This window comes from Globicephala melas, chromosome 2, assembly GCF_963455315.2.
Source record: "Globicephala melas chromosome 2, mGloMel1.2, whole genome shotgun sequence".
In the NCBI taxonomy this organism is placed as follows: Eukaryota; Metazoa; Chordata; class Mammalia; order Artiodactyla; family Delphinidae; genus Globicephala; species Globicephala melas.
Genome location: NC_083315.2, coordinates 14,307,145 through 14,326,027, shown reverse-complemented (window position 1 = coordinate 14,326,027; position 18,883 = coordinate 14,307,145). Strand labels below are relative to the sequence as shown.

General features: G+C 39.3%; 1 protein-coding gene across 3 annotated transcripts in view; it reads right to left on the bottom strand.

Moving 5' to 3' along the window:
• Positions 1-18,883, bottom strand: part of NEBL (nebulette) — a 339,860-nt gene that overhangs the window by 10,051 nt on the left and 310,926 nt on the right. For all 3 annotated transcript variants that reach the window (XM_060293069.1, XM_030837122.2, XM_060293080.1), the window contains one exon: positions 534-640. In XM_060293069.1, coding sequence (XP_060149052.1) covers positions 534-640 — 107 coding nt within the window. The remainder of the gene's footprint in view (positions 1-533; positions 641-18,883) is intronic.

The window sequence follows — 18,883 nt, the reverse complement described above, 5'->3', positions numbered from 1 at the left end:
CTCTTTCTAAGTGCACAGGCGAAGGCCAAGGGACTGTGTCGGAAGCCTGGAGAAGCAATTTCAGCCTAAGATGCCACATTTGACTAAATGACCCGGAACACTGCTTCCAAGCCTTACATTCAGTGAATGAATCAGCACTCCAAGATTTCCAGAGGAGGACTCAAAGACATATGCTGGCTGTGTCATTTAGCTCTCAGTTAGTTAACGTGACCAGATATTTGTGCTTTTTTTACTGAATGAAGACCGTAGTTGACAACTTCCAATCATGAGATAACAATGAGGTTATGGTACTGGTAGAGTCTTTGTATGTTTTACTGTTTGCATGTTTTCTCATCGTGCCTCCCCTTCTCAACGGTCTACCCCTATATGTCTTCCACTTCCTTAGGGAAGCCTGTAAAAATGCAACACATCATCATTTACCCTTTATATAAAAAATGTACCCTATTCAATTCAACTGTATTCTACGTGCATTTACATTCTGGAGATAAAATATGAAGACCAGGGAAGGAGGAACGCTTCAAATGGGCACTTACTAGATTTGGTGAATGCTGCATTGACCTCATGGATGACAAGCTGGTCTGATGCATGTACCCATACCCTTGAGAATGGCTTTGCTGGTAGGCTCCAGGAAGAACAGGTGCTGGACGTTAAACAGACACACACACAAAGAATCCTTAAACCGAGTCTCGAAGTACCCCTCCCAAGCCCTCAGGTGACCCCATGCTCTGCTAGACATTTCTGAAACCAAATGCCATTTTCAGTGTCATGTGAAATTTGAAGAGTGATATTGTAAGTGATCTCTAGAGCAGTATAAATGTCAGTAATTAAGGACATATACAAGTAATCAGTTTAACATGCAGTTAAATATGTTAGAAATATTTGTATTACACTATTGCCGATGCTATGTTAAAACAACACAAATACAAAACAGAAATTTCCCGCAATCCCTTAACAAAATCCTGGTTTCATTTGGCATGGGATCCTTGTAGGTATTTTCCAAAATAAAAGTAAGAAATTTAAAGGAATTTACAACAAGGACCTATTGTATAGCACAGGGAATTATACTCAATATTTTATAATAACCTATAAGGGAAACTAATCTGAAAAAGAACAGATTTACATATATATGCGTAACTGAATCACTGTGCTGTACACCTGGAACTAACACAGCATTGTAAATCAACTATACTTCAATTAAAAAAAAAGAAATTTAAAGGAATTTAATTGGATTGTCAATGACAGGGTATAAGTGTTTTCACAGGATATTTAATAATGGGTGCTTTCAATATTTTGAGACATACTGTTGAATATTACCTTTACAAAGACGGTAAACATAGCATAGGTTTAGCAACAAATGTTTGTTAAGCCTTAAAAGAAAATTTTACTTAGAATATTACAAATTATCCATTTTATTTTTGGCTATAAGTTAGCTGGATAGTGTTAGGAAAGCCTGAGGAATGAAATCACTTAAAGAATTTCGTAAACATTATCCTTCTATAATACATAAAAAAAGATAGTATTCACTTAGTTTGTGCTGTTCTCACCACTAATTAATGACATTCAAAAGACATAGTTCCTGTTTTGAAGAAAACTGAATTCTGGATAAACCAATACAGAAGCTACATAAAACCCTACGAAATCAGTAGTGTGTGTTTAAGTATTTGTAACCAGAATCATGGGCTATAAATGAAGGTATTTTAGTAGGCATGCCCTTCCTTGTGGTTTGAATAATTATATGATGCACTAGTAAAACTTTTATGATATACGTGCTATAAAAACCCACAATAGGTTGCCATCTTTGTTCAATCAGGTTGAGTATATAAAGTAATTATCATGGGTTGATTTATTCAGGACAGTTATAATAAAAGAATAAAGCAGATATAATTCTTGGGTATCATGAATAATTAACATTTTATAAGTGGCACACTCATTCTAATGATATATGAGAACATCAAACTTGAAAGAATTTAATCATCAGAAAATTACAAATCATTAATCTGTTCTCCGGATAATAATGATATTAGGTTAAATGGGGATTTTTTAAATAGTTCTTGAATTAATTCATATTACAATGTTCTTACAACTGTGTTTATTTAATGTCTTTTTCGAGAAAGATCTTTACTTGGATTGTAGTATATTATAAAGTGATTAAACATCAAATATGTCAGAAAACAGCACTTTTTAACATTATCAACTCAATTTGAATATTAACATCAATAGATGTCAAGGATGTTGTCATAATTCCCTCATGAAGAAAAAATACTGGAATTCCCATAAATATCTAGACCTACTTAACTAGCTGAGTAAAAGAGCTTTTTCTTGTGTTGGAAGCTGGAAACAATGACCATTCATTTATTTACTCCCTTGACTATCAGCAAGCATTTAAGAGACTTCATGCATGCACAGAGCTTACTACCTTTCCTGTCACTTAGTAAGCTGGCATGGATGTTAACAATAATCACTGCCCACTATGCTCAAAGCATGCAGGTATAAGAGGAGTGACAAAACTAACTGCCCTCCTAGAGCAGTGATGGCCTTGGACATCTGTCCTTTGCCCAATGAAGGAAATGGCTCAGGATACTTAGGGCATTTCCTTAAATACATTATTAGTCAATGACTCCAACTGCATCCCCAGGCCAGCAGTCTTGAACTGGTTTTTAATCCATTTAAAGAAGACATTGCTTCATTATTATTTTGATCTATCTGTAAATACTTAAGATTAAATAAGTAACCCTTGACAAGTAATAAAAATAAAGAATTAAACACTTAATCCTTTGTTACACTACCTAACTATGACCTTTAAATTTTGATGTATAGAATCACGCACAACCATCTTAAAATATTTTGGGGAAAAAATGATCAGGAAAGGATAATGATGAAAAAAACTCTTAAATATGTTATCTCATCAGCTGTAATGCGTTTATGTTTACACAGGTTGTGCATGATAATCCCAATTTAGCACCCATCAGTACTGACAACTCAAGAATGTCGTTTAACAGTGTTCTCTAGATACAGAACCATAATTCAAAAAGACACATGCACCCCAATGTTCATTGCAGCACTATTTACAATAGCCAAGACATGGAAGCAACCTAAATGCTCATCAACCAATGAATGGATAAAGAAGATGTGGTACATATATACAATGGAATACTACTACTCAGCCATAAAAAAAGAAATAATGCCATTTGCAACAACATGGGTGGAAGTCAAGTAAGTCAGACAGAGAAAGACAAATATCATATGATATCACTTATATGTGGAATCTAAAAAAATGGTATAAATGAACTTATTTACAAAACAGAAATAGGATCACAGATGTAGAAAACAAACTTAAGGTACCAAAGGGGAAATGGGGGGGGCGATAAATTGGGAGATTGGGATTGACATATACACACTACTATATATAAATAGATAACTAATAAGGACCTACTGTATAGCAGAGGGAACTCTAGTCAATATTCTGTAATAACCTATATGGGAAAAGAATCTAAAAAAGAATGGATATATGTATATGTATAACTGATTCACTTTGTTGTGTACCTGAAACTAACACAACATTGTAAATCAACCATACTCCAATAAAAATTTTTTCAAAAAGAAGAAAAGTGTTCTCTAACTTTGGCTTTTAAAAATGAAAATTCATGCCTACTCAATTGTTCAAATCCGACCTTCAAAAGGAATCTGTAGCTACTGTCAAATACAGAAGGAGAAGAAGGTATTTATCCTAAACACGTGTGGGCTGGAGAGAGCAGGAGAGTTTAGAATGAGAAACCTTGTCCTTACGGTCTCTCCTCATGCCTTGATTGATTATTTCCATCTCCCTCTCTGTTTACATTATTTAACGCAAGTCTCTTTGGGGTTATCAAACTTGTTATCTACCTTATACCTGGTACAATAGAAGATATTTTAGGAAGCTCCTATTAGGACTATGAAAAATATAACTGAGAGCTCAGAGGAATCAACTTACTAAAAGCAAATCCCTATTTAAAAAGAGGCACAGACATTGCTTTTTTATTGTTGTGCTACATGAATGTTTTTTATGAAACATAGGTGAAACAAGCAAAAGGAAATTTCAGGTAATGGCTTTGGAAATTGGGTTTATTATGGATTTGGCTAAAAGATAGCTATTCCACGTGAGTATGAGACATTGTCCACAAAAATATGGAATTCAATGGGTTTTTGCAAAAGCAAGATGTTAGGCTAATTTTGCAACAAACAAGTACTTCTTATGAAAGAGAAAAACACACAGTGCCCTCCTTATTAAACTAGTGGTCAGACAGCATGAGCATTTTTTTTTTCTTTTGGCCGCACAGAGCGGCATACGGTATCTTAGTTCCCCCTGACCAGGGAATGGAACCCGCATCCCTTGCTGTGGAAGCACGGAGTCTTAACCCATGGGCATTAGTACAGATGGTGGTAAAGGTATGATGGTCTTCCAGCCCAAGAGTCTTGAGGTTGAGCAGTTTCTATTTCAATAGCATAAAAGCCACAAAACAGTGGCTTTCATTATACTAAGGCAACAACAAAACACAAAAGTGTGACAACTTTCATTTCACATTGGTAAGATTTATGGACCAGAGGTCTGGAAGATGACTAAAGCTCTGAGGGTTTCAGGCTCTATTTGAAATGTCCTATAGTATTTATAAAACTGAAATCTCTCTTCTAGTGCACAAAAAATTCTTACATAAACAGCCAACGCTAATATTTTCTAATTAAGGCTTATTCTTATGATTGAAGGAGGTAAAGTCAAGACAAAGAAAGAAGTAAGTAGACAGGAAGATCATAAAACAGAAGGTAAAAATGGAGGAAGGAAAATTTTTAGGAGCCTTCAGAAATCTGAAACTGGAAAAATAAGGAAATACATGTAAACATACAAAGATTGGAGTAAATGAACCACAGAAATTCACCCAAATTAAAAGCAGAAAAAGCACCCCAAAAATGTCCACTCTGGGGAAGGTACCCAGAGCAGATGGGAGAAGAGAAAGAGAATTATGGAAGTGTCCTCCGTATGCCTGTGCTTTATGTATCGCCCCTTAATTAACAGAATAACTCTCTAATACAAGTGTCATTCCCACTTTATAGAATACAAATACAGAGTCTGGGAGATTAAGCAGGAAGGCATCAGAACAATCATCTCTGCGCAGTGACACCACAATAAAAGTCTCAGGTCATTACAGAAGGAGTGGAAGTTTTGACAGCCTCACAATGACCATAGAGTAATAGTATATGGCCAAACTCCAAATGCAGAACATAAAAATAAAAATGGTGCTTTACTGATGTCTTAGGTCATCTGGGGTGCGTATAAAAAAATACCACAGACTGCGGGGCTGAAACAACTAACATTTATTTCTCACGGTTCTGGAGACTGGGAAGTCCAAGAGTAAAGCTTCAGCAGATTCGGTGTCTGGTGAGAATCTGCTTCCTGATTCACAGAAGGCCATCTTTTTGCTGCGTCCTTACATGGCAGAAGGTGAGGGAGCTCTGTGGGGTCTCTTTCATAATGGCACTAAACCCCATTCATGAGGACTCCACCCTCATGACCTAATCGCCTGCCAAATGCTACACCTCCTAGTACTATCGTATTGGGGGTTAGGATTTCAACATATGAATTTGGGCGGGGGGACACAAGCATTAAGTCTATAGCAATTAGCTAACTATAGACACAGAATGAACAGAGAAAATAATTTTGGGGTTTTTCTCATAGGCTTACTTTTTTAAAAATCTAGAATAAGGAGAAAATCAGCCCTCGGGAATTTTCCAATGAAGAATACAAGATGCAATGAAATCAGAAATATTTTAGATATTTAGAAATATTTTAGATATTTAGAAATTCTAAAATATTTAGAAATAGATGCTTTTATCAGCTAATGCATGTCAAAGAACTTAATGAGGTTTTTTTTTTTTTCCCTAGGACAGAAAAATCTCTATTTAGACAATCACAGGAAAATTGCTACTGAACGAAGACATAAACGTAAAAAAGAAAGTATGAAGATGCTGTTAGTTTTGAAGTAAATATTAAATAATGAGCTAGATCCTAACTAGATCTCATGAAGGCCATGAACCAGGTGGTTGAGCTAACTGGTAATAACATAGGCCCCTGATGTGAACCTTCTTGCTCAAATGGCTTTTGCACATGCCATCAAGAGTTCCATGCTAGGGCCGCAAGTCCTCGGGGCCTCTGATTCTCTCCACAAGCTACAGTGGGGACTAAATCCACAACAATTATGCCTAATCCAGCAACAGGATGCTATTTTTTAATCTGAGAGAATTCCTAGCACTATAGAAAATGCTTTTCCGTCCCTGCAGTAAACAGAAACAAGCCAGACTGCCTCTAGGTTTTAGTTGTTGGTTTTTAATGATAAGCTGTGAATAGACAACTGCCTGAGAAACAGCCTTGCTACATAAGAAACTATGAATAAACAGACTTTAACATAAAAGTGAAACCAACCATCTACCACTGAGTTAAAACCACCAAGTTTTAGAGACAGGCATAGTCATCACTGTGATATGAAACATTGCTCAAACTTTGGAAGCCATATGTAAAAATAAAAGCAATCATTACTATATCATATTTTACATTTTCAGCTCCAGTGTGGGCCATGAACTGTGGGAAGGAAAGGAGGAGAGAGGAGGATTCAGGTACTTGCAGTGAGTTTCAACCCTGGCTGCATATTAAATTCACCTGGGATGTTTTAAAACCATGCTATGTCCAGGTCCCCCAGATTAAATCAGAGTCTCTGAGGTGGGAGTGGGAGGGAGTGGACACTGGTGTTTTATTTTTTAAATCTTCCAAGTGATTCAAATGGGCAGCCACGATGAAGAACAACTAAGCTACTGCTGGTGTCCTTCTTCTCCACCTGACACAAATTTAGAGGCACATGTGATCCTATTTATGCTACTCCCAAATTCCCTCTCTCCCCCTGCAATGGACTAAATGTCTGCATCCTCACAAATTCATATGTTGAAATCCTAACCGCCCCCCCTACAATGTGATGGTCTTTGGAGGTGGGGCCTTTGGGTGATTAGGTCATGAGGGTGGAGCCCTCATGAATGGGATAAGTGTCCTTATGAGAAGAGGCCAGAGAGTTAGCTAGCTTTCCTTCTATCACGTGAGGACACAAGGAGAAGATAGCAGTCTGCAGCCAAGAAGAGGGCCCTCCGCAGACCTGACCATGCTAGCACCCTCATCTCTGCCTTCCAGCCTCCAGGACTGTGAGAAATAAATATGTGTTGTTTCTAATCCACCCAGTCTATGGTGTTCTGTTATAGCAGCTGAAGAAGCTAAAGCACACACACACACCATGACTTTTTTCTACTTGTGGAGGAAAATGTTTAACCCAGGGCTCAAGAAGCAACCGGGGATTGTGGGAAGAAAGCTGAGCCACGAGGAAGCTCACCACAGGATAACTGGGCAGGGTGGGGGGGGGGGGGGCTACCATTTGACACTCCTGGTGAGGCAAGAGCTACGTGGCACCAGCAATGGCGGGGGGGACTAATAAAGTCCCCACTTCCAGGTCACCATCTGAGAGGAAAGGGAGACTGGGCAGCCAAGAACCATCTTTGCAATAATAAAGCCTCCCTTTCCTCCCCAGAGAAGACTTGCTTCCTAACCAGGTTGATACAGACAATGTCTCCCTGTTGGGCAGGTTTGCTAGTGGTCCCCTTACACGATTGCGAGTTTCCTGAGCTTAGCACTTCTCAGCTGTGACAAAGATCCACTGTGTGCTCAGCATCTACCTGCACTTGCTCCCATGACCCACCGGCCACGGTCTTCCTTGGAACTCAGGGGGTGGAGGGGCAAGGGGAACTGTGGCCACATGAAGCCCATGCTGCCTGCTGTGTCGTGGGTATAAAGGTTTCTTTGTTTTCTTACCAGCTGGGTTTATGAAGTGTGGTGAGACAGCCCTGCAGCTACACCGCACTTAGGGATTGCTTGATCACTTGATTTAACAGTAGCAATCTGTGATTATATTTTCTTTTGTGTGTGATGTTTTCCTGGAGGTAATCGTTAACCTCTTTTATTATTTGCAGGGTTCTAGGCATTTGGGATACATTTTAAAAAATATCTTTGCAAAATCAAAAATTATCTCTCAAGCCAATGCTATATTCCTAACAATTTCTCCTTCTAGACTCCCACGTCATCGTTGTTTTAATTTTCCAGTCTTTTATGAATTTTATTACTATAAAGTACCGCAAACCTCCTTTAAGAAAACGCAGTACACATGAAGATGTTTAAGCACCTAGGTATGCGCTTCTGTGAACCTTAATGAGGGAAAGATGTAACATAGGATTCCCAAGGAATACAAAATATGAATATGATAAAATTTGAATAATATAAATGAAATGCTTACAACTAGGAGGACTAACTCAGTTTGCTTGGAACTTTCTCGGGTTTCACACTGAAGGTTCTGCTTCCCAGGAACCTCCTTAGTCTTGGGCAAATTGGCACGGTCGGTCCCTCTCCTTATGCCATGCGGGGGCCCTGTGCCTAGAGTGTCACATGTGTGAGCTGGTGGAATCGTCACCCTTTGACAGATGGTAAATGCCCATTTCACAGACAGAGAGTCTGAAGGTTAGCAAGATTCATAACTTGGTCAAAAATATCAGAGCTATGAGGAGCTAGTATTTAAATGCCAACAGTCTGACTCCAGAAACCAAACTCTGGGCTGTACCACACCAAAATGATCATGGAAGAAATGACAAGATAGCATGAGGTTAATTTACAAATAAGCATTGTGAATTCAGAAATGTGGAAGAGCGCTATGGTCTGGAGAGGAGCTTCTAGGAGCGGGGAGGACCCGACCTGAAGTCGGAAGAGTCAGCATCAACCATGCACTCCTGCCAGTGGGGCAGAAAGGAGTTAGAGGGAGGGAAAGAAGAAAGAAAGAGGTTTAATGGGGAGATATGCAAAGCAGGCTTCTTATGCTCACAGGGGCAACTCTAGTTGTCACTGACTTTTCTGTGGTAAACTCTGGGGTACAAACCCCCCAAAAAATTTCTGTGTCTGTGGTTGATGAGGTGTGCCAGGACATCCCTGGAAGGAATCATAGTGAGAACAATTCATTCACTTTTGGAAAAGCAAGCTCAAATCACAGACAGTAGCATCACTTCTGAAGCAATGGCTTTTAGGTTTCTTCTAAGGGTCATTCTGGCATCTGATAATTCTCTGGAGTGTGTGTGTGCACACATGTTTAACCTTTGCTGCTTCTTCCCATTGCCAATACTATCCTACGTTACCTAGGGCGCTCGTCATTCAGTCACCTCATCCTGTATGAATGATTTCAGGTCTATGTTCAAATCATGTCTCCTAGTAGGAATCAACCACTTTCCCACTGAGCAGCAAAGACCCCCATCATGACGCCACCGAACAATTTTCAAGGTCATTCTGTAGAAACTGCCTGAAAAATGTCACTCTCTTGAGTCATTGTCAGCATAGTGACAAGCTCTACTCCCACAGACATTCCAAGAATCTAGCTGAAAATACAATGAAGTCCAGGAGACTATTTAACTATTTTCTTCCCTAAACTTAAATGATAGACTTATAATGTTGCTTCAATCAAATATAAGTTGGCTATTTAAAGATTCCTAATTACCTGTTAACTGCAAAAGGAAACATATATAGGTTATGTACTTTTTAGAACCATGCATACATACATTACATCTCACCATTTCATTTATATATTTGGCTTAGTTGTCTCAAGCAAGAACTTCTAAAATATTGTTTTGGGACTCTGCAATTCCTAAATGTTGAAAAAGACACAAAGTTAGTTATATTTTAAATTATCTGCCAGTTACACTTAATTACTCTCGAAAGCCCAGAAAAGCAGTACGTTTTGATTTCAAAGCTGTTTTTTCTCTAGAAAACGTAAGTCTGTGGATGTTCTCTGACAGAACCGAGCTAAGACGTAATGTGGTTTGAATAGAAATAGAGCACTTTGGATTGAAGAATGCCTGCTATTTTGCTTCAGAATAATCTAGCCAATTTACTCCTACATTTAGATTTGAATTTCAACTTGCGTAGTTTTTTTCTCAGATTTATTTCTAATTTTTAGCTATCAAAGCCAGAATAAACTCCCCAACTTGTAACCGTAACCCAACCGTAAATACGAGCAGGTCTGTCACTGATGGAAAAGGAAATAATTTCTGCCCCAGATTAGAGAGTCTTTAATATTCTCATGGCACAAAATCCATATGGCATGTATCTGTGTCTACAGGCATATGTACACGATCCCTCAAAACAAGTCAGAAGGGCTTCCCTGGTGGCGCAGTGGTTGAGAGTCCCCCTGCCGATGCGGGGGACGCGGGTTCGTGCCCCGGTCCGGGAAGATCCCACATGCCGCGGAGCGGCTGGGCCCGTGAGCCGTGGCCGCTGAGCCTGCGCGTCCGGAGCCTGTGCTCCGCAACGGGAGAGGCCGCAACAGTGAGAGGCCCGCGTACCGCAAAAACAAAACAAAACAAAACAAAAAAAACAACTCAAAAAAGAAAATAAAGTAATGTACAGTGTAGATATAGATATGTATGTGGTTTCCTGACAAGGACTATATAATTTGGGGCAGTTCTTTGATAAGATGAAAGCAATAGGATAGCAGGTAGATGGGGACGCTGTTTCCATTTAGGTAAGCCATACCACCGAGACTAGCTTTTACACACAAATTATGCCATGACTGAAAAGTCAGCTCATAGCAAATCCCAATTTTCCTCAGTGACCACGACTGCTGGTATTGTGTAAATCAGTCTTATACAGCAAGATTCATCATCATTCAAGTACAGTGAAAGAAAATCTCATGACACTATTGAAGAGGTAATTCTGTAAATACTTGCTGGATCGATATACATAATATATTCTCAAAGACTTAAAACTGGACTATGCATTTAGTTTATTCTCGCACTAATCAATTCAGATACTGACCCTTAAGGAATACCATCAATCCACGAGGAGTTCTTGAATAGTTTTACATGATACTCCCCTAGCAATAACCCACACTAAATATCACATCTAGACATGTCTCAGTATTGATTACGTTTGTGAATGAGCAGGTATATTTTCTTCAGCCAATGAACATTTATGAAACTGACTCAATGTGTTCCTGACATGATTTGAAGACAGGGACATGTGGGGAAATGAGTGTTAAAGGATTGTCTGGCTTTCCCAGAGCCCAAGCTCTAAGTTCAAGGTGAGTGGCAGGGACTGGTGAAATAGGCAGGTATGAAGAGTCACAGGCAGGTAGGGAGGTGAGCAACGGGTCATTGTGATCAAAGGCACACAAGGGTAACGACCTTGAAACAGGGTCTAGGAAAGAGCTTGACAGAGAGACTAGTAAACAATAAGTTCGGTACACGTGGGCCAGGTAGATGGCATAAGATAAAGATCAAGAACCAGAATGTATGAGAAACGCAGCATGGACAGATCAGGAAGATTTGGGGGGAGGGAGATCAGACAATAAGGAATAGGAAGTCTGGTCACAAGAGAAACAGCACGTGACAACGAGGCCAGGCAACAGGAGCTAATGAGCAAAGAAAGGCAGAAACTCGATACATCGCCCAGCTGTATCAGCCCGTGGACATCTTAAGTAGTTCCTGTAAAGTCAGGATCCAACCCTCATGACCTACTAGCCTGGGGCTTGGGGCGGGAGGATGTGGGCACCTAGATGAAATAGGAAGTTGGGGTAGAACAGGGAAATTCGTGACTACAAAGATAACATTAAGACTTGACTGTTTTATGTGTAAGACAGAAATGTAAATATACGTACACTCAGTCTAGTATCCAACCTGGACATCAATTTTGATCCATAAAAAACAAAAACTACCATTTCCACTGCCAATGTTTAACAGTACCTAATAATAAATAATAAACAAAATAAGAAATAAAAATCCAAGAATACCTATTCGCTCCTTTACATGTATGCCACTTACGATTTATAAAGCTCTTCCAAAGTTTACTCATTTGACACATATGCTATAGCCACATTTATATCCTTCCCTTCTCTTTTTCCCAATCAGCTCAGCTTCACAGGAAATATATTTTTAAAGTTTTATTGTTTGCTACTTTAAGTGTCAGATGGTTCTCCTTCAGACACATATGGAACCCTTTGATTTAATTTTGGCAAATCAATGAAAGACACATGTGCATCTTGGAACAAGTGCTATTCATTAGTATTTGATCCTTTCCCCAACTTCACACTCAGAAAAGGAAACTTATGACGTTTCTTTCATTCCAAGTCTATTGATACTAGGAATATGAGCTTCTCTAAGGACTTCAAGTTCAGTCAGTCCTGAACCTTTTTCTTGGGGGAGTAACAGAACTAACTAAAAGTTTCTAACAATTTACATTGTGTGCTTCTTTTCTAGGCTAGATGTACTGCCTAGATGGCTAAATATAATTGTCATATTCTACTAATTGGATTTCATATTATAAAGGAATCATTTGTTTTCCTATAGATTAGTTTTAATCACAGAAATTTTGTATTTCAATCATCAACTCCTTAAATCTTCCTAAACTTAAATGAAGATACTAAACCATCACTTTTTTGACAGATGCTAGCAAACGTCTCAAATTTCGATCGGAAATAACAGTCAAATATAGAAGGGAAATAATACAACTGGAATTCTCGTACTGAATGTATTTTATTTACAGAAGTCAGGCTGGGAAGGAGTTGGATTTTTTTCAAGGGATTGGGGGTTGTCAATCAGTAATCAGAAAATGGAATTTGTGGCGAATATAGAATTACTGGATAGTTTATTTCAAATGATGGCAAAGAGTTTAAAATTTGGAGTGTATTTTCTTGTAGGTTGTTCTGGTTATCTAATTTTAAAATTGAAAATCACCGAAAGCCAATAACATGAACTTGGGACAGAATGGCGTCTATAAATCATAAGACATAGATTTTCAATGGCAAAAGAGAATCAACAGAAAAATTAATGTGAATACTGGGCAAAGGATTATGACTTTATGGACACTTGTCATATTAAAAGAGATTTGGAAACAGTGCTGGTTGGACACAATCCATCCCTTTCAAAATATATTAGTAGTTTATTATTGTGCCTGCGTTTAACATTTCTGTTCCCAGTTTCATTGCAAATTCAGCTTTTAATGACAGCTACTGCCCTTAGGAGCTTAAGGCAGATCCTAGCGGTCTTCGCTGAGCCTAGGAAAGCGATGGCTTGCTTTTGCTCTTCACTGAGCACCCACGGTCCTGTGCCAGGCTCTGGAAGGAAAGCCACATGGTACATTCTATTCTCTATCTCCATGGAGCTCATGATTGAACAATAAACTAGAGTACACTGAGACGGAAGCCATGAAAGGTATAAATTTCAGAATTCTGATGGGCACTTCTACGCTATTGAGTCCCTACTGAGGACAGACGTCCTCAATAAACAAACAAAACACTGAGAGAGAAGTATTTATACGAGAACGGAAGTGTTAACGTAGGAATAATTTACTGATTTCTTGGTTCTGAAAGGTAATTAGCTGACTCAGGTTTTGTAATAAACACAGGTCACAATGTTACATGCTGGTGATAATCCTTCATGACTGCTTTTTAAAAAGTTATAATAAGGATTATTATTGCACTGTTACTCTCAGGTCAAAGTAACTTTAATTAGACACTAATAAAGACTAATGCCAAGTTTTAGTGAGTTAACACATGCAACAAAGCTGTTTCTTTATATTTCAGATCAGGTTTAATTTGAATATATTTACATATTTAACAATGTTTACTGAGTGTCTAATACAAGTACTGTTCTAGGTGCTAGATATAGAATAGAGAAGCAAGCATGCGGAAGGAGTCTGCTCTAACAGAGTTGATATTCTGGGGGAAACACAGACACTACACAAACTAATTAATACATAATGAAATGTCAGGTAGTAAAAAAGAGTTATGAATCCTACTCAGAAGTAGGATTGCTGGACCAGATCTGGAACATTTTGGAGAACCTCCATACTGTTTTCCATAGTGGCTGCACCATTCTACATCCCCACCAACAGTGTGTGACAGTTCCAATTTCTCCACTTCATCACCAACTCTTATCTTTTTTTGGTTTTGGTTTTGTTTTGGTAATAGCCATCCTAACAGATGAGGTGATATCTCATTTGATCTTGAAGAGATCTGCATTTCACTGATCTCTAAGAGACATCTGTAGTCCCTTGTTCACTGCAGCCAGACGTGCATGCAACCCAAATGACTACTGGCAGGTGAATGGAAAAAGAAACTGTGGTATACACACACAATGGACTATTATCCAGCCCTAAAAAAGAAGGAAATCATGCCATTTGCAACAACATGGATGAACCTACAGGACATTATACTAAGCAAACAGAAGGGCAAATACTGCATGATTCTACTTAGATGAGGTAACTAAAACAGTCAAACTCATAGAGCAAAGAATAGAATGGCAGTTGATAAGGGCTGGGGGGTTAACATGCTCTTTCCTTATTTTTACTGTTAGGTATTTTCTATTTTCTTTCCACTCTTGAAGAGGCAACTTTCTTTCTCTTTCACCAAACGTGTGCCTCACGTACTTTCCAACACCTCTTTCAATACTTACTTCCCGGGCTTCCCTGGTGGTGCAGGGGCTCAAGATATGCCAAAACACACCAGGTTTCCAATGTGCTGTGTTCTCTCTCATATGCTACCTCTCTTCCTAAAACACTTCTTTCCCATTTCTCTGCCTGGCTAATTCTAACTCTTTATATTACTCTATCATAATGCCTTCCTGAGCACAATGGATGTATGTATCTGGTTCACCCACTAGAATGCAAGTTCTCTGAAGACAATAAGTATATTTTTTGTTGCTGTTGTTTCCAGCATCTCACACATATGGGAAACACTGGATAAATGTTTGGTGAATAAACAGATGGAGTTATGGGTGTTTACCAGGGCTACTGGCTACCTAATTGGTGCACTGCCCTCTTGTCACGCCTATGGACAACAACTGAGAGTTCCAGGATGTACTGAAGCACCTCTTGCAACCTAACCTCTTTTGAGGACATATTACATGGGATGGGGTGCTATAAGCACAGCACAGCTGGGGCTGTCCTAGAACTCAGAAACTTGTTTTCCACCAGTTAAGGCAGGACTAGGTCATACCAATAAGATTCTTTCACAGCAGAATGGAAAAGTTCACAAGGTTGGAACACTGACAATGTCTGCTTTGAAAAGTGCATCTGGTTTTCCTCCCCATCACACCCCCATCCACTTTACGCTCCAGAGGAAAACAGAAACACATAAAATACCTGAAGCAAAAAACTGAACCCAAGTTCAAACTGAGAAGGGTAAATATTGGGTGAGATGGCAAACACATGAGAATACCAGCGATACAAAACACTGTGAATTAAGGAAAACCAAAGGAATACAAAGCAGTACCAGAAGGCAAATACATGTTGCTGGTAAGTGCCCTAAAGACAAACACAGAGATCAAAGAAAACTTCACAGTGAAATAAGCAGAAACCATCAGGATTGTTTCCACTCAAGGAACTGTGTGTCAAGTGAAAATAAGTTAACCTAATCTAATACCAAAAGTCAATAAAGGTAATTTCAAATAATACTATGCAAGAATCAAAACAAAATTAGATGAAATTGAAATAAAAGCCTCCTTTATTGAATCGAAGTAACACAGTAGATATGGAAAATGCAAACCCTTCGGTAATGTAATACCTCAGATAGTAGACCCAAAACTAAAGAAAGTCCAAAATAATCACATAAGACAATGAAAATATTCAGCAATCAAAGCAAGATGGGAAAACATCATGAGAAATGCATAACTAAAACAATGATAAAAATGTAAAGGAGAAGGCTTTTATGTTAATGCTCATGAAAACCAAATGTGAATGATGAAAACTTTGTACTCCTGCCTCAAGGAAATGAGCTGATTGTTTAACCCTTCGTCCTAACAAGCTAAATTTCCTGTAACTCAGAAAAAAGGACCCTGAAACTATGACTCTCATAACTGCCCAGCCATTTAATTCAAAAAGTAAAACAGGTCACCTTCAGGACATAAACACATTCTCATACATAGAAAGAAGAGAAAGAAAAAGGAGTTTATTTAATTCATGGCACTTAGCTTAGGAAATGTAAAGTATCTTAGAATAGAAAAGCTACTTGTTCTACATCCTTCTTGTCACAGATGTGGAATCCGAGCTTGATAAGGTTAGGTGACCGCCTGAGAACCCAGACCAAGCAGTGGGAGAGCAGGATGGTCTCTTGCCCCCACACAGTGTTCTGTCCACCACGGGACCGCGCTGCCACACACGTCACCTCAAAGGCGGGAAGACGGCCCAACATTAAAGGACACCTTTCTAGGACATAACACATTTTATCATATAAAATTCCAATCTAAATTTAAAGAAATCAATAAAATCTGGAAAAAAGGGCTTCCCTGGTGGCACAGTGGTTAAGAATCCGCCTGCCAATGAAGGCGACATGGGTTCAAGCCCTGGTCCAGGAAGATCCCACATGCCGCGAAGCAATGAAGCCCGTGTGCCACAACTGCTGAGCCTGTGCTCTAGAGTCTGCGAGCCACAACTACTGAACCCACGCACCTAGAGCCCGTGCTCCGCAACAAGAGAAGCCACCGCAATGAGAAGCCCGCGCAATGCAACAAAGAGTAGCCCCTGCTCGCCGCAACTAGAGAAAGCCTGCGCACAGCAACGAAGACCCAATGCAGCCAAAAATAAATAAGTAAAGTAAATAAATTTTTAAAAATCATATTAAAAAGCTATTGAGATTTAAAATAATTGTAAGAAAAAAAGATGGCATCTCTCAATACGAACATTACCTGTTTTTCTTCATCTTACCACTAACAAATATTGTTCTAAAATTCTTTCCAATTTCTAGAATAGTATTTAAATAAATGCATATGATTAACTAAGGACAGTAAAGGTTTTCATCAAACAGCTGTCATCACCATAAAAGTTTCCTCCTTCTATGGAGTCACTCAGCATCTCATTACCAGGGCCCAGTGTAATACACATTTCAAAGGGGACCCCAAATTTCAAAGCAACCAAGACATCATGGATACTACTTCTTTGCCTCCCGACCAGAAAAGAAAATACCCTGGGAATGTTTCCACTTTAGGGGTTTTTTGTTCAGCTATGCTTTAATGTCACTGAAACATATCAAAACATCATCAAAACAAAAATGGAAGAATTTTCTTGAAAGGCTTCCACAATAGAATTTTAATTTTTAAAAAAACTCACATGTATTTGTATATTCAGTTCTAATTTTTAAGATATTAATTTTTGTACACCTACAATTATTACAATGTATTACTACAATAATACAATGTTGTATGTCAATTATATTTCAATTTGTTTAAAAAGTGAAGTGGCATGAGTGGAAAAAAATATTACTTTGACCATTTCATTCATTCACCAGATATTTGCTGAGTGCTTATTCTAAGAGCTGGAGATAGAGTAGTATACAAAATAGTCAATATCCCAGCCATTGTGGGGCGTCTATCCCAGTGAGGCAGAGGCAGACAAGCAGATAAACGAATAAATACATATTTCAGGTGTCAAGTGCTATGAAGAAAGAGTAAAGGGACAGACAGAATGGGAAGGGGTGCTGTCTTATCTCTGGTAGTTAGAGAGGGTTTCTCTCATAAAGTGACATCTGAGCAGAAACATGAAGCAAAACGGATCCAGGCAAGCACATGCCTTGGGTGTGGCAGGAGGGTGAGTGTTCCAAGCAGGGGGAACAGCAGATGTGAAGGCCCAGGGTGGGTGCTTTCTTGGAAGATGTGAGTAAAGCAGGGAGACCGGGATGGCGGGAGTGGATGAGTCTACCGAAAATGGAAGCAAATGGTTCAGGGCGGCAGTCAGGGCTCATATCAGGTGCAGACCCTGGAAGGCAACGGTAAGGATTTGGGATATACCCCGAATGAAATGGTAGCAAAAGAATGACATGATCTAACTTGTGTTTCAAAGAGATGCTCTGGTTGCCACGTGGAGAACAGACCAGGGCAGAGGGTTGGTGGCCCAGGGTGGAAAGAGCAGAAGCAGAAAACTAGTCTGGAAGCTTCTGTGATGACCCGAGGGAGAGAGGGCAGTAGCTGAAAACAAGCGGCGAGGGCAGAGGTGGGCACAAGGGGTCAGATTCTGGATATATTTTTCCCGGGAGAGCTGACAAGATTTGCTAATGGTCTGGATGTGGATGGGAGTAAAAGACAAGTGTGGAGGATGACTCCTAAGAGTCTGAAGTCCGTATCTGGAAAGCCGCAGGTGCTACTTAGCAAGCTGGGAAGCCTGGAAAAGCAGCAGATGTTGCGGGGAAGGTGGGAAGGTGGTTTTGGACTTACTAGGTTAGATGCGTCACTGATCATTTGAATGCAGACAGACATAAAGTACCGATCTGTAGAATGTGATGGGCTTCACTTAAGATAAACAGAATTCGGAGCATATTCCCAGATATTCTAAAATCTTTTTGAATTAACTCAGATACCCTGTGGGTATGCCACCACTCGTGTTAAGGTTATAAAACTTACTGGTGCATCTTTACTTTTGCTTCATGCCTCAATATCTAGTTTCCAAAATTGGAAATGTCACCGAACACAGGCCTTGTAACAGGTAACTGAGAAATGACAGGTTATAAATGCCTCCGAGGAGTCAGCTTTTCTTACAAGGCATTACTTAAGCTACTGAGACACTCCTTCCTGTCAAAAAATCTCCCCCTACCACCTTCATGGAGTCTGAAATTCCCCCACTTCAAAAAATGTAATCATTCCCTCTTAACCATGCGTTACTCTTCCCCAAATTCTTGTATAAGTGCAAGAATATTTATGTGTACTTTCTTTTAATGGAGACTTTTCTTATGCAGTTTGGCATAACGTAGGGTCCTCTTGCTAGAAATACTTAGGAAGAAAAGGAGTGGTGGCTTGAGAGGAG